The sequence below is a fragment of the Montipora capricornis genome, chromosome 8, assembly GCF_036669925.1.
Source record: "Montipora capricornis isolate CH-2021 chromosome 8, ASM3666992v2, whole genome shotgun sequence".
In the NCBI taxonomy this organism is placed as follows: Eukaryota; Metazoa; Cnidaria; class Anthozoa; order Scleractinia; family Acroporidae; genus Montipora; species Montipora capricornis.
In genome coordinates this window covers 8301940-8314439 of record NC_090890.1, presented here as the reverse complement: position 1 = coordinate 8314439, position 12500 = coordinate 8301940, and the positions used below count along the sequence as shown (strand labels likewise).

The 12500-nt window shown below is 40.5% G+C and overlaps 1 protein-coding gene across 1 annotated transcript in view; it reads right to left on the bottom strand.

Annotated features, from left to right (window-relative positions):
- Positions 1 to 12500, bottom strand: part of LOC138058908 (uncharacterized) — a 66063-nt gene that overhangs the window by 5427 nt on the left and 48136 nt on the right. The window contains exon 16 of the mRNA XM_068904360.1: positions 1028 to 1276. Coding sequence (XP_068760461.1) covers positions 1028 to 1276 — 249 coding nt within the window. The remainder of the gene's footprint in view (positions 1 to 1027; positions 1277 to 12500) is intronic.

The following is a 12500-nucleotide window of genomic DNA, read 5'->3' as shown; positions in this document are numbered from 1 at the left end:
AGACGATTTTACTCGTCAATGGGGAACCCCACGGGGCTGAAAGGGTTAATAAGCAACACAGCCTTCCACGAAAGCCGAGAGGAGAGCGCTCACGATATACTCCTCTCGGTTCTTGCTAGGAGCTCGCGAAGAATAAAACCTCTTACATCAAGGGTAACATTAGGCTTCCTTGGGCTTAGCACAGTTGCCATTTTAAGAGCTATATTATTCCAATAAAAGTGAATGAATGCATGAATGGATTGAACAAACGAACAAAAGAATGTGACAAAATATCGACTAAACCAATAACTGAACGAACGAATGAATGTCGATCACAACTTTCATCCAAACTCAATCATGTAGATCAGAATCAACCTACTCCCTTGAAATCTAGAAATAGAGCACTATTGTTAGAACGAGCCAATTGGTCACCTCCAGCCTCGCTGTTATTCATTGGTCAGGTTATTTAGCACACGATTGTTGATTGGCCAACTCAAAAGCGTAAGGCTTTGATAGTAGAAGGAACAATATGTATTAAAGACATACATTTGAACGCTACATTTGCGGCATCGAAAGGAAAGCCTGAAAAATTCAGGTAGCTTTAACGAGATTCGAACCCATGCCCTCTGCGATGCTGGTGCAGTACTCTCTGAAAACGTAACTTGCTTTAATAGTAGGTTTGTCTTTTCTCGGCCTTCTCAGAGATCAAGCTTAAATGAGTTTAAGTACGCACGAGTAAACATTTCCAGGATCAAGGGAAACTATAATAATGAAAAGCCCAGAATTGGCTAGTCTCACACGCAATCGTTTTTAATTCAGTAAAGGGAGTCGTATTTCAGCTCCTTCCAACAAACGTCTGCTTACTCGAAAGCAACATCCCTTTCCCGTAGTTTGAAGGGCCAGTCTTGATCAACTCATTGTATAGTGATGGCCAATTAATCTAATACTTACAAAGATGTCCGTTCTACGTGCCATGTTGTTTACTCCTAAATACTTCAAAAATATATGAAAGGTGTTTGTTCCTTTCTTGTCTGTTTCTTTTCCTTACCTGCACCCTCTTCTAGTAATAAATTGACGACATTGAGCCTGCCGCATGTCACCGCTGTGTGAAGCGGGGTCTGTCCGTCAAAGTCAGATAGGTTCACGTGACCGGTCCACCTGATCAATCGCTTCAGGGTCTTAGTGTCCCCAGTGCTGGCCGCGTCATTCACAACATGAGCCAGTTGGCATTCATTGATGATCCCTCCACGGGCCTTCAGATGCTCAGCGACTGTGTGATGACCATGAACAACAGCGTCTGTACGATTCGCAAAAATAGTTCAAAGGCAGTTTACACGATAAACGCTAGCATGCACTGCTGCAAGATGTTCATGCACACTAGTCGAAAAAGCATGAAAATAGTAAGGAACGACAAACGAGAAGTAAAAGAGTGTTCAAACAGTGAAGGAATATGTGTTGTATTTACCAATATTTCAAAAGGCACTGCCTTTCTTCATCAGGGTGTTACGAGTAAAACTCTTTGGCTAAGGGGACGTTACAGTTCAGTTGAACTAGAAAAAATCGTTTTCAACATGATACAGCAAAAACCTGATAGCGTTAAAACGAAAATTGAAAACCTCGGGAGAGAACAAACTAACTATGTGACCGTTAGAAAGGTATTAGATAAAAACGAAAGTATTACGTAACATGAAAAGATAAATGAAAGAAAGAAAAATACTTAAGATTATATCTCGTCTTTTTTATTTCATTTTCTGTCCTAAATTGAGCGCCGTTCCTACCAGTGTCATTTTTGAGGAACTACCACACCCTCGTCATATTAAAAAGGTTGAAATAGTCAAGAAGCGATTAAAATGACGCGAATTTATATTTTGAGATGACGTTCTCGTTGCCGTAGTAATTAGGGAGCTTTAGCAACGACGACGGGAACGGCAACCAGAACGTCATGTAAAAACATAAATTCACGTTATTGCGATCACTTCGCGACTATTCCAAGCCTTTTAATATGACAAAGGTGTTTCAGTCCCTCAGGAATGAAACCGTCACGAGCGGCGCTTCATTTAGGGGAGAAAAATGAAAATTTATCTCCAGGTGCTGACGTTCTCCATAACACTTCAAACTTGGTAATTCCACGTTGTTGCTTTGCTGACGACGGCAAAGAAATGGACAAAAATGAAAAACGCACGTGCAGAGCGTGCAAAGCTATTGTTTTTGCCCACTAAATATGCAAATTTGTGACGTTCTCGTTGCCGTCGCCGTTGTCGTTGCTAAAGCTCCCTATTGACACAGAGACTTCACGTCAAAGATCGCATTTACATTTCCTCACTAATAATCACACCACGAATGACATTTCGCTTATTCCACTAGAAATCATAAAATCCACCCACGATACTATACGCAAAGCTAGAGAGGCATATCTCATCACCAAGGGTGACACCCTTCAACCCCCTTTTACTTATTGGCAGTAAAATCAAGCTATACTAGTAGAGAGTTTCAAGAAGCTGTCCACGCAACTTGTGACAGCCCCTTCATATCTGACGCTATCGTGAATGTGGGCGGGTATAACTGGGTATGGCACGGACCTTGAATTTTTTTCTGAACATCTTTCACGAATTCATCGCCACAAACTGTTCAGTGCACGACGTGACGTAGGGGACTTCACCATAGCCCGGTTGTCCGCGCTGCCTGGTATTGCACAGATTTGTTAGGTTCAACTGCTTCATATTATTGTTGTCAGGTTTTCGCCCTTCTGCGAAATGGGCCCTGCCTTTTTCCTCAGCAAGCTCGATTGGGGAAATTCTTCTCGCGCGACTGCAGTGGTGGATTAGCTTCGCTTCTGATCTTTAGTTCAGGACGAAGCAGTTTCGAACGGGGTTACGGAGAGAATTCAGTTGAAAGCTTCAAGTACATGTTCTGGCACTCCTCCATCCATGCTTCGTTCAGCTCGAATTCCCCGTCGTCTTCGAGGAGAATCGTGAGTTACTCGTGTCTTGATAATAAATCGGCCAACGCCAGTTCACATTTTTTTAATTCTCTGTTAACTGGCCGATTTCCAGATATTTTATGGCAGATAGCTTTTCCCTAGCTGACGGGTTAGCGTGCCTTTACAGATTCTGCGTTTTATTTTGGCCTGTTTGATCGCATTTTCCTTTGCTTCTGTCATTGTATATCGTCTTAAATTCTACTTGCGAACCTTGGTTAGCCAGAAATCGAATGATCATCATTTTTTCGCAAGAAACCAAGATGATCCGTTACCGAAGAATATTATTCGATCCGAAATTACAATATACAATATCATCTACTTAACTAAATCAAGTGGTAACAAAACGAAACAATATACAAAAACGAGTGAAACGGCGATGACTAATATAAACGTTTAATTGTGCCATGCGGTCAATGGTCGTGCAATCTCAAGCATGTAACATCCAAAAGCCTGTTCTATCCATGTAAAAAACTAACAAAAGTAAAATCATTGACAATTACAAACAATGATCACAAACTTCCTTCTATGGCGAGTTTTCTTAAACTTTCCTTAGTCGGGATAACCATAAACAGGGCAGCAGGTAAACAGTAAATCACAGGCCGGAACGTGTCCGATAGAGATCTCAGGTAAAAAGACCAAACTACTCAATTAACGTTGCAACAAATCCATCATTTTTACATTTCCGTTGGGCGTGTACAGGGTTTTAACTATGAATTTTTGACATAGCTCTATGTTACGCACGATAACATTCACGGATACAGCGAAAAAGATGTCGCGTCAACCTACCCTTGCCAAATTTGGCTTTTTCATTTTTATACTGTTTGTTTGCATTTCTGCTTAAAAACAAAAAATGTTCAAAATAAAAACGTTCTTGACTGAATTTCAGCCTAACGTATGTTCTTAGCATGTTCTGAATCTCAGCCTTGGAAAAACAAGGTCTTTATGGGAAAAACTTTACATTTTCTTATTGGAAAAGAAATAGAGTGGTATAGCCGTAAAGTTAAGCTAGAGAGAGAGTTCCAAGAAACTATCCACGCAACTTGTGACAGGCCCTTCATATCTCTTCATATCTGACGCTATCGTGATTTGCTACGGGCATGGCCAGGATCTTCATTTTTTTTCTGAACATCTCTAACAAATTCATCGCCACAAACTGTTGCACGACGTGAGCTGGGGACCTTCACCATAGCCCGCTTGTCCGCGCTGCCTGGGGGGAGTGTTATTGCACGGTTTGCGGTCCCTGACAGATTTGTTGGGTTCAATTGCTTCATATTATTGTTGTCAGGTTCTCGCCTTTCTGTGCATCGGGTCCCGCCGTTTTCCTCAGCAAGCTCGACTGGGGAAATTCTTCTGGCACGACGTTCGGGAGCTGGTGGATCAGCTTCGCTTCTGATCTTCAGCATCTTGAAAACTTCCGTTCTGAATTGGCGGTTCAGGACGAAGCAGTTTAGAACGGGGTTAAGGAGAGAATTCAGCTGAAGAATTAACTGCGACCAAAGGAAATATGTGCTGGTACGCAGCATTGGAACAGTTTCTCCAAGAAGAAGGCCAACGACTGATGGAATATAGGACATTAAAAATACTGTTGTCAATATAGCCATCGCCCTGCCGATAGTGTTCTCGACTTTGGCTACTCTCAGAGCAGAGATTCGGTAGCCATCGTTTCGTCTTCGGTTACGTACGGAAATATAGGCCGCACCGTAGCAATACAAAATGAGAGCCACGCAAATCAAGGTCTTGAAGCCCGAGACGATTTCAAGGATACTTCCGTACTTATTGGGGACCTTTCTGGCAGCGTTCGTTGAGAGAGCAAGAAGCCATGCACCAAAAGCCAACCATTTAACACGAGCTTTGGTGATTAGGGTTTTGTACCTTTTCCACAGTTTAATCGCCACGAATCTGTCAAAAGCAATGATGGTCAGATGATATAAGGACGAGCTAACTGCACCATACAACACTGCAATGTTGACCCACGCTAACTGACAAATTCTGATGCTCAAGTCCTTACGAAGGAGGAGGACTTCATAAAACGAATTTACAGGCAAGGAAACGGCGCCAACGAAGAGATCGGATGCAGCCAAGCTAGCTAACAAAATGTTCGAGTTCTTATCCAATTCTCTTCGTTTAATGACAGCGACGATGATCAAGATGTTTAAACATACGGTGAGAGGGCAGGCGATACACTTGATGAGGAGAGAAGAATACAACTCGCTTGTCCCGGTTAAGATCCATGTGTAAGCTGAACAAGAAAACGTCGAGGACGTTTTCGTAAAATGGAGTGAGCCAAGGTTAGTCTTGTTTAAGCTCATTTCGATGACGGTCAATAAATGAAAGCTTGTGACTTTCGAAAGATAGAAGTGCTATCATTCGTGTATAAACGGCACTTCAAATATACATTGACTTTCGTGGGCTCGCAAAGCTCTGTAAAAATGAATGAAGCACTAATTGCCTTCCTTCACCTTTCGAAGATTTGTGATCTGTGAAGATAAAGGCCATGCCAACAATGACTGGAACAAATTGAGCGTCACCACCATTCATTGAGTGCTAAGATTGCTTGGATCATAACCGGCGCAAAAGCCGAAAATGAAAAATTGATAGGAAATGAAGCAGTGCTCTAAAACAACAGCACTTTGAACGGCTCAAGACAGCAAGCAAGAACGTGCTAGAAAAAAAAACAGGACAACAAAGAAAAGTTTGCCGAGTAGATTCATGTTGATATTCAGTGGAGAACAAAGAGAGCATGATCTCTATGGCATGAAGCTTGTGAAAAGACACTATGGCCCGTTTTGAACGTCGCATTTTACATGTGCCGAATCTAATGCAAATAAGAAAAATCTATTGTTTTCGCTCACTGGCATTAGATTCGGCAGATGTAAAATGACACGTTTAAAACGGGCCTATGTTTAACTATTAACCTTGCGGGTGAGGTTTTTTTTTTTCACAGCAGGGACCAGAGATGGAAACGTGACTACGAATTTCTTGTCTTTGACGCTCTCTGTATGATGGCTACTAAACGTTGAAAAAAACTGTGCCGTAGAGAGAAAATGACGTTCCCGCAAAAGAGGAGTCAAAGCAAATATAGAAGACACCCAAGGCAGAAAATTTACAATTAAAATACTTAAGGAAGTCGTGAGAAAAAACTTGAAGGGCACAGAAAGTTCGCAGCCTACAAGGAAGTTAAAGGCGGTTAAAGGATCACAAGGAAAAGTGAGCGATTCAATTACTTCCTCAGTAGTGTGGTGCAGTCGTGAGAGAAAAGTTCTTTTCTCAATTTGTTGGCACAGCTGTGAGTTTGTTGGTGTTGTAGTCTGTTCCGAGAGTTGAAGGACGAAGTTAAAGGATGCTTAACGATTAAAAAAGGCAAAAAATGAGCGACTTAATTATTTCCTCCATTGTTTAGCGCAGTCGTGAGAGAAACGTTTTTTCCTCAATTGGTTGGCGCAGCTGTGAAATTGTTGCTTTTGTGATCCACTCCGGGACACTTTTCTCCAGGCACTCAGTTGCTTTTCTCCTCTCATCAAATACCTGCATCTGATTTGCTCAGGCTTAATTAAGATGACTGAACACGATTTTTAAGCACTTACACTTCCATTTCTTCCACATTTATGCATTTTTTGCTTGGAACCTAAAACTGATAAGTGCTACCACGAAGGTTTCCATTTTCGACAGTTGATGTGCTCCGCTGGCTGTTACCGTCGTTACGCATCTAGATCAAAACAAGGCCTAAAGGAGGCTTATTCCTCATTTATGCAAAATTCACTCATTGGTTTTTTGCAGCTTTTGCTTACTTAAAATAATATAAATAAAAAACATTTATTTTATAGATACTGATGAAATACTAGGATTTTCCTTCTTACGGAAAAAAATTATATCTTCAGGGCGTGCAGTGAACATATCATTTTTATCTTTCACCTGTGAGGATGTAGGTGTCGTCATGGTAACTAACAAGATTAACCAATAAAACGCGAGCTTCCCCTTTTTTGTTAGATACTTGTGTTCGAATTCTGTAACATAAATCTTCTCTACTATTGTAACATTTTTATTGCACAATTTGACCTTATTTTGATTTCATATCTTGTTTCATGTTACACAACATGCATGTTTTAGGGGTTGGTGACCACTTTTTCCACCATTTCGAAAATGAATAAAACAAGTTGTTTTTAATACAGCAAAGAAACACATCAGGAGCCCACATACAAAAACCTAGATTTTTCCAAGTTAGACTAAATTTGTTCTTATTTCCACAAAAGATATCTAATCTGTGATAAATATGATATGACTGATTTCCTCTGATGAGGACGCTGATACCTTTACATTTCAATCAAAATTATGAAAAAAAAGTTTTAGACAAGATCTGTGCAGCTTAAAATTTGTTCCAGATGCTAGAAATTTCAAGGTCATTTAAAACCTGCTTAATTTTTTTTGGCTAAACTGGTTCTTATGTTAGGGGGGTCTAAAATGAGGGGTTGAATCTATTTTCTTTTTTTTTTTTTTTTTTGTATTTTATTTAACGCACATAAGGCAGAAAATTTACCATTAAGATGCTTTAGAAAGTCGTGAGAAAAAAACTTGAAGAGTGCAGAAAGTTCGCAACCTACAAGGAAGTTAAGTGAAAAAATTAGCAAAAAAATGAGCGGCTTAATTATTTCCTCAATTGTTTAGAGCAGTCGTGAGAGAAACGTTCTTTCCTCAATTGTAAGGCACAGCTGTGAGTTCGTTGATTCTGTTTTTTTGCTCAACTAGGTCACCGTTACTGAACACAGTTTTTAAGTACTCACACTTCCATTTCTGCCATATTTATGCATTTTTTGGTTGGAAGCTCAAACTTAAATTGATCACTAATAAGTGCTACCATGAATGTTTCCATTTTTGACAGTTATGCAGGCTGTTACCATGGTAACGCATCCGGAGTAAAACAAGGCCTGAAGCATGCTTATTCCTCACTTATGCAAAATTCACTCATTAGTTTTTTGCAGCATTTGCTTACTTAAAATAATGGAAATAAAGAACGCGCAACAGCTGTTACCACAGAATTTCAACGGACGGATTTTTCATAATTCACTGGTAGAAGTTTTTTGGTTAAATTTCTGATTTTTTTTTATAGACGACTTATTTGTAGTTGGAACTATTTTAATTCCGTATTTCTGCAAAATCTAATGACGGGTTTGAGAGAAATTTGGTAATAAATCTCAAATTTTTGAGCGAATGCGCATGCCTAGTACTATGATTTTGCTGGTTTTGCACTTCTAAAGCACCGTGACGTTTAGTTAATGGAAGTGAATTTAGACCGCATTTCCAAGACCATCGCGAGAAGGAGGAAAAAGGTTTTCGCCTTATTTGTTTTGTTTTTCAAAATCCGCGTCGGTCTTTAAAGAATACCGCTAACCGCGGAAAAGCTGTGTTCAGCCACCTTTAAATAATTTGAATCAATTCGATACACAGTTTCCGCAAATAGTGAAACAATTGTGCGCGGTTAGATGAGGTTGACAATTTTATTAACTCATCAATAATGTTTTCACCGAAGGAGAACTCATCCTAATCGTGTCAGTCGCCCATGTTGTGCCTCGGGTATCGATCGTGATGTCATACGATTTCAGCGTTTGGGCGCCATCCTGGATTGACTGGCTCAGTACACATGGCCTCGATCTCATGTGACAGTGTACAGCTTGCCCAAGGAAAAATACCGATAACTAACAACTAGTGGCTAGTGGTGGATATTTACCTCGCCGCTTCACGGCTCGTTAAGCATCCACCACTAGCCACCTCCACTCGTACTCGGGGCTTCCAGGGGAACGTCCAAGGTTAAATTTCGGCTTGTTTTTTTTTTTTTTGCGCTCAGTCCACATATGTCGAGAAATGACGCTAATTATTAGATTCACGCCCAATTTTGGCATTCAACACGAGGTGTCCTTTCAAGTCTAAACCTTTGCTACCTATTTCTAACGATGAGGTTAGGGCAAATTAACGGTTAGTGTTATTTTTCGATCAGGGTAAATGCAACAGTTAATCGTTAGCTGAGGAGCAGCATGTTGGGGGACACTTTGTGATGTTAATTCTCTGTATTCCAGAACCAGGTTGCTGACCAGCAGTTTTGGTTAAAACAATGGTTTGCTGGGGGTCCTCATTCTCGCGGGCTCAGAAAACCTGGTTGTGGTCACTGTTATTTAAGGTTTTTCGTATTCCGAGACACAAGGAGGCGGCGTGGTCCAGTAGTTCGGGCGTTGGGTTTGCACGCGGTTGTCCCGGGTTCAAATCCCGTTCTGACCTCTGTGGCCCGTTTCTCGAAAGTCCCGATTAACTTTTCGGGCGCCAAAAGCAATTTGTGAAACTGGCAACCGCTTTTCTTGGAAAGCCGATCTTTTAGCATGTTTTTAAGGCAACAAAAAGAAAAATTACTGTGAAGTTTGATTACTTAAATCCTCTCCGTCCTTGAGATAAAAAGGGAATAGTGACACCCGAAAATGGCACGTAAAGTTTCGGGACCTTCGAGAAACGGGCCCCTGGTTTGGACTTTTTTCCGGTTGTCCTGGATTCAACTCTACCACACTTTGTAAACAGCCAACTGGTTGCCTCCTGCCAGTTGGGGTTCTTAATCATGTTCCAGCCAAGTTTCTTTCACACTATTAAAAGTTGGGTGCCTGTGAACTAGCTTGATAGCTTAAGTGCACTTCCACTATAAACAAAGCATTTACCATTTTTTAACCATTTTTTAACCATTTACACAAGTGATGTTGAAGTTACAAAAAAGAGCAAGGAGACACTTCGAGACACTTACGGTGCATTCGATTGACCCTATTCTGGAATAAGAATACGTGGAGTGATGACTTAAAACCATATGTTTCGGCGTTTTTAAGCGACAAGGATAATAAAGATATGTTTAAAATAGCATTTTAGCAGGTGTTTGACAATTCTAATGTAAATGTCCGTAAAAACGAAGGATTTCTGACTCCCACTCCACGTAATCCTATTCCAGAATACGGTGAATCTAACGCGCCTTTAATGAAATCTGCGTGTATTTCTGGACATATACACTGATAAAGAGGGAGTAGCCTCGAAACTTTTGGTTCACACTTTAAATTCTCGGGCGCAAATTTAAACTTTCCTTTACCAATCACCCGCAATATTGCGCCGCATAGTTTCTTCGAATTTATGTCATGACATGGATTTGCGCGAGGTTTAAGCCATTGCACGGAAATGGACATTGTTGAAAGTAAGCACGAATATGGTGTCTAATACATCGTTCGCGGTACACTGGCACACTACAGGGTGTTTCAAAAGTTCGTTCCGATTGAAAATTGCATTTTGTCTCAAAATTTTTTAGGCCGCTTAGAAAATATCATAAAAAATAAAGGAGGGCATTCTAGTTACTAATATTTAAGTTAATCGATGTAAAATCAATAAGGAATAACATACTCAATTTTTTAAGAGGTAGTTATAGTAATTACTGAAATATAAGCGAACAAAACATCGGAACGAACTTTTGAAACACCCTGTAAAAGAGTGAGAGTTAAGAGAGAAACAAACGCATTTTTCGACGAGGTCTGTAATTTGCCTTTGCAAATAAAACCGATGAGACAGGATAAAAACATGGACTTTTTCAATGTTTGTGTTCATTAGTTTTTTATTCAGAAAATCATACATCCTAGCCTGCTAAAGCGGACGGATTTTTTAACGAGCGGACTGGGCTGCAATTGCAGGTGTGTCGTAATTACGGATTGTTCCTTCATTCAAGCAAAAAAAAGAGCAGGATGATGGAGCTTTCCTAACAACTTTTGAAGGGCATAAACATAACCCATTAGAGAGATAAGGTTTGAATGCCACTTTTGTACTTTATGCAAGAAATAAACACTGATCCTGGATGACAATTACGCGGATATCCGTTTCTGGAGGCCAGAAACTGCTGACTATCCTATCTCTATGGCCAACCATGTTTAAAATTACGGCTCGGCATCCTCTTAATAGATATTCATATCAACTGAATTTGCGTAATAAAGGTTATTCAAGTGTCCACGTCCGCTTGCTTAATGCATGGTTTTTAATGAAATCTCAATTTTTCACTTTACCTCTTCCTGGACTCCTTTTCAACCATTATATCTCTTGCTATAAATAATATTGATTTGCGAACAATAGGAAGTTAAGATACACACAAACTTAATCGATATTGTGGAGCAGAACTAATTTACGAACGCCGACCAACACGCGCACTGAAAGGTAAACTTTTCATCGCGCCAGAAGTGCTTCTCAGGGAAAAAGTTGAAAAAGCATATGTGCTATCCAATGGAGTAGGTATGAACGACAACAATCACAGCTCGCGTGTACCTTTAATGACATGTTCACTGCGGATATGGATCCCATAGACGGTTTCGTATGTCAATTACACACCTGCTGTTTTCTCAAAACTTAAAAAAAACAAGAATTAAGGAAAGACCACAAACGTAGTGTGAATTGAAAAAGATTCATTGCAGTTAGTTTTATCATGAACGCTTCTTCGAACACAGTCTCTGGTGCGTCGCCTCCATCTGACTTGCCCAAGGCTTTACAAACGACAGTCCTGTGTTGCACATTCCTGGCAAACTTGCTTGGTAACATATGCGTCTGTCTGGCCGTGACTCGAGTACGTGCCCTCAGGCAAAGGCCAAGCGCTTTGATCCTAGCCAGCTTGGCAATCTCTGACATCGCGTCCTTGTCGTTTGTTCTCTTCCGTTTGGTATGGCTATATGACTTGGAGGCAGCGTGCAATAAATACCAGTATTTCTTCACATTGGTAGTATCACTGCTGTACGTCAGCAGCATTCATATCTGTCTTCTCAGCTGTGATCGATATGTCGCCATCGTTCATTGCCTAAGATACAGGCAAGTTGTCACCAAAACAAAGGTCGGACGAGCCTTGCTTGTCGCGTGGGGGCTACCTCTTGCTTCTACAATAATCGTCCCTTGCTTTTATCAAAGCAGAGGACGAACTCATTACACTGCTGCCTTGATTGGCTGCGCCGAGCAACACAACGAACCCAACGATGTCTTTAAGGTTCATACCGTTTTCAACTTTACTCTCTTTGTTGTAATTCCGTTTTTGGTAATGATATTTGTCGACTGCCGAATCGCTAAGATTGCTTGGTCTCAAAACAATCGCATTTGGCCAGGTGAAAATCTGACCCCTGAATTGACCGAATTGAGAAGAAAGAGGAAAAAAGAAATGAAATGGATGAGGACCATAAGTAAGTTTGTGATTTATTTACTAGTGTATCTAACAGATTGTAGTGCTGCGGATGTTCTGTTTCTATTGATTCATGTACACTTTTTTTTTTATAAGAATCTTGTTTTTCCGGCCTAGGGTGAATTATACTCTTACTTTTATGCCGATTTTGGCCTGAAAATATTCTTGTATTATTGAATTTCTTAAATGACATTTACCTTTTAGAATGTATTGGGGTATCAATTACAAGTTTTTGGTGTCTAGATCTGTATCGCGTTACACTGTAAACGTGCTCCATCGCTTTTCGTTGCAGTTAGCGGGGTGAAGATATCACGTCAGACGACACCT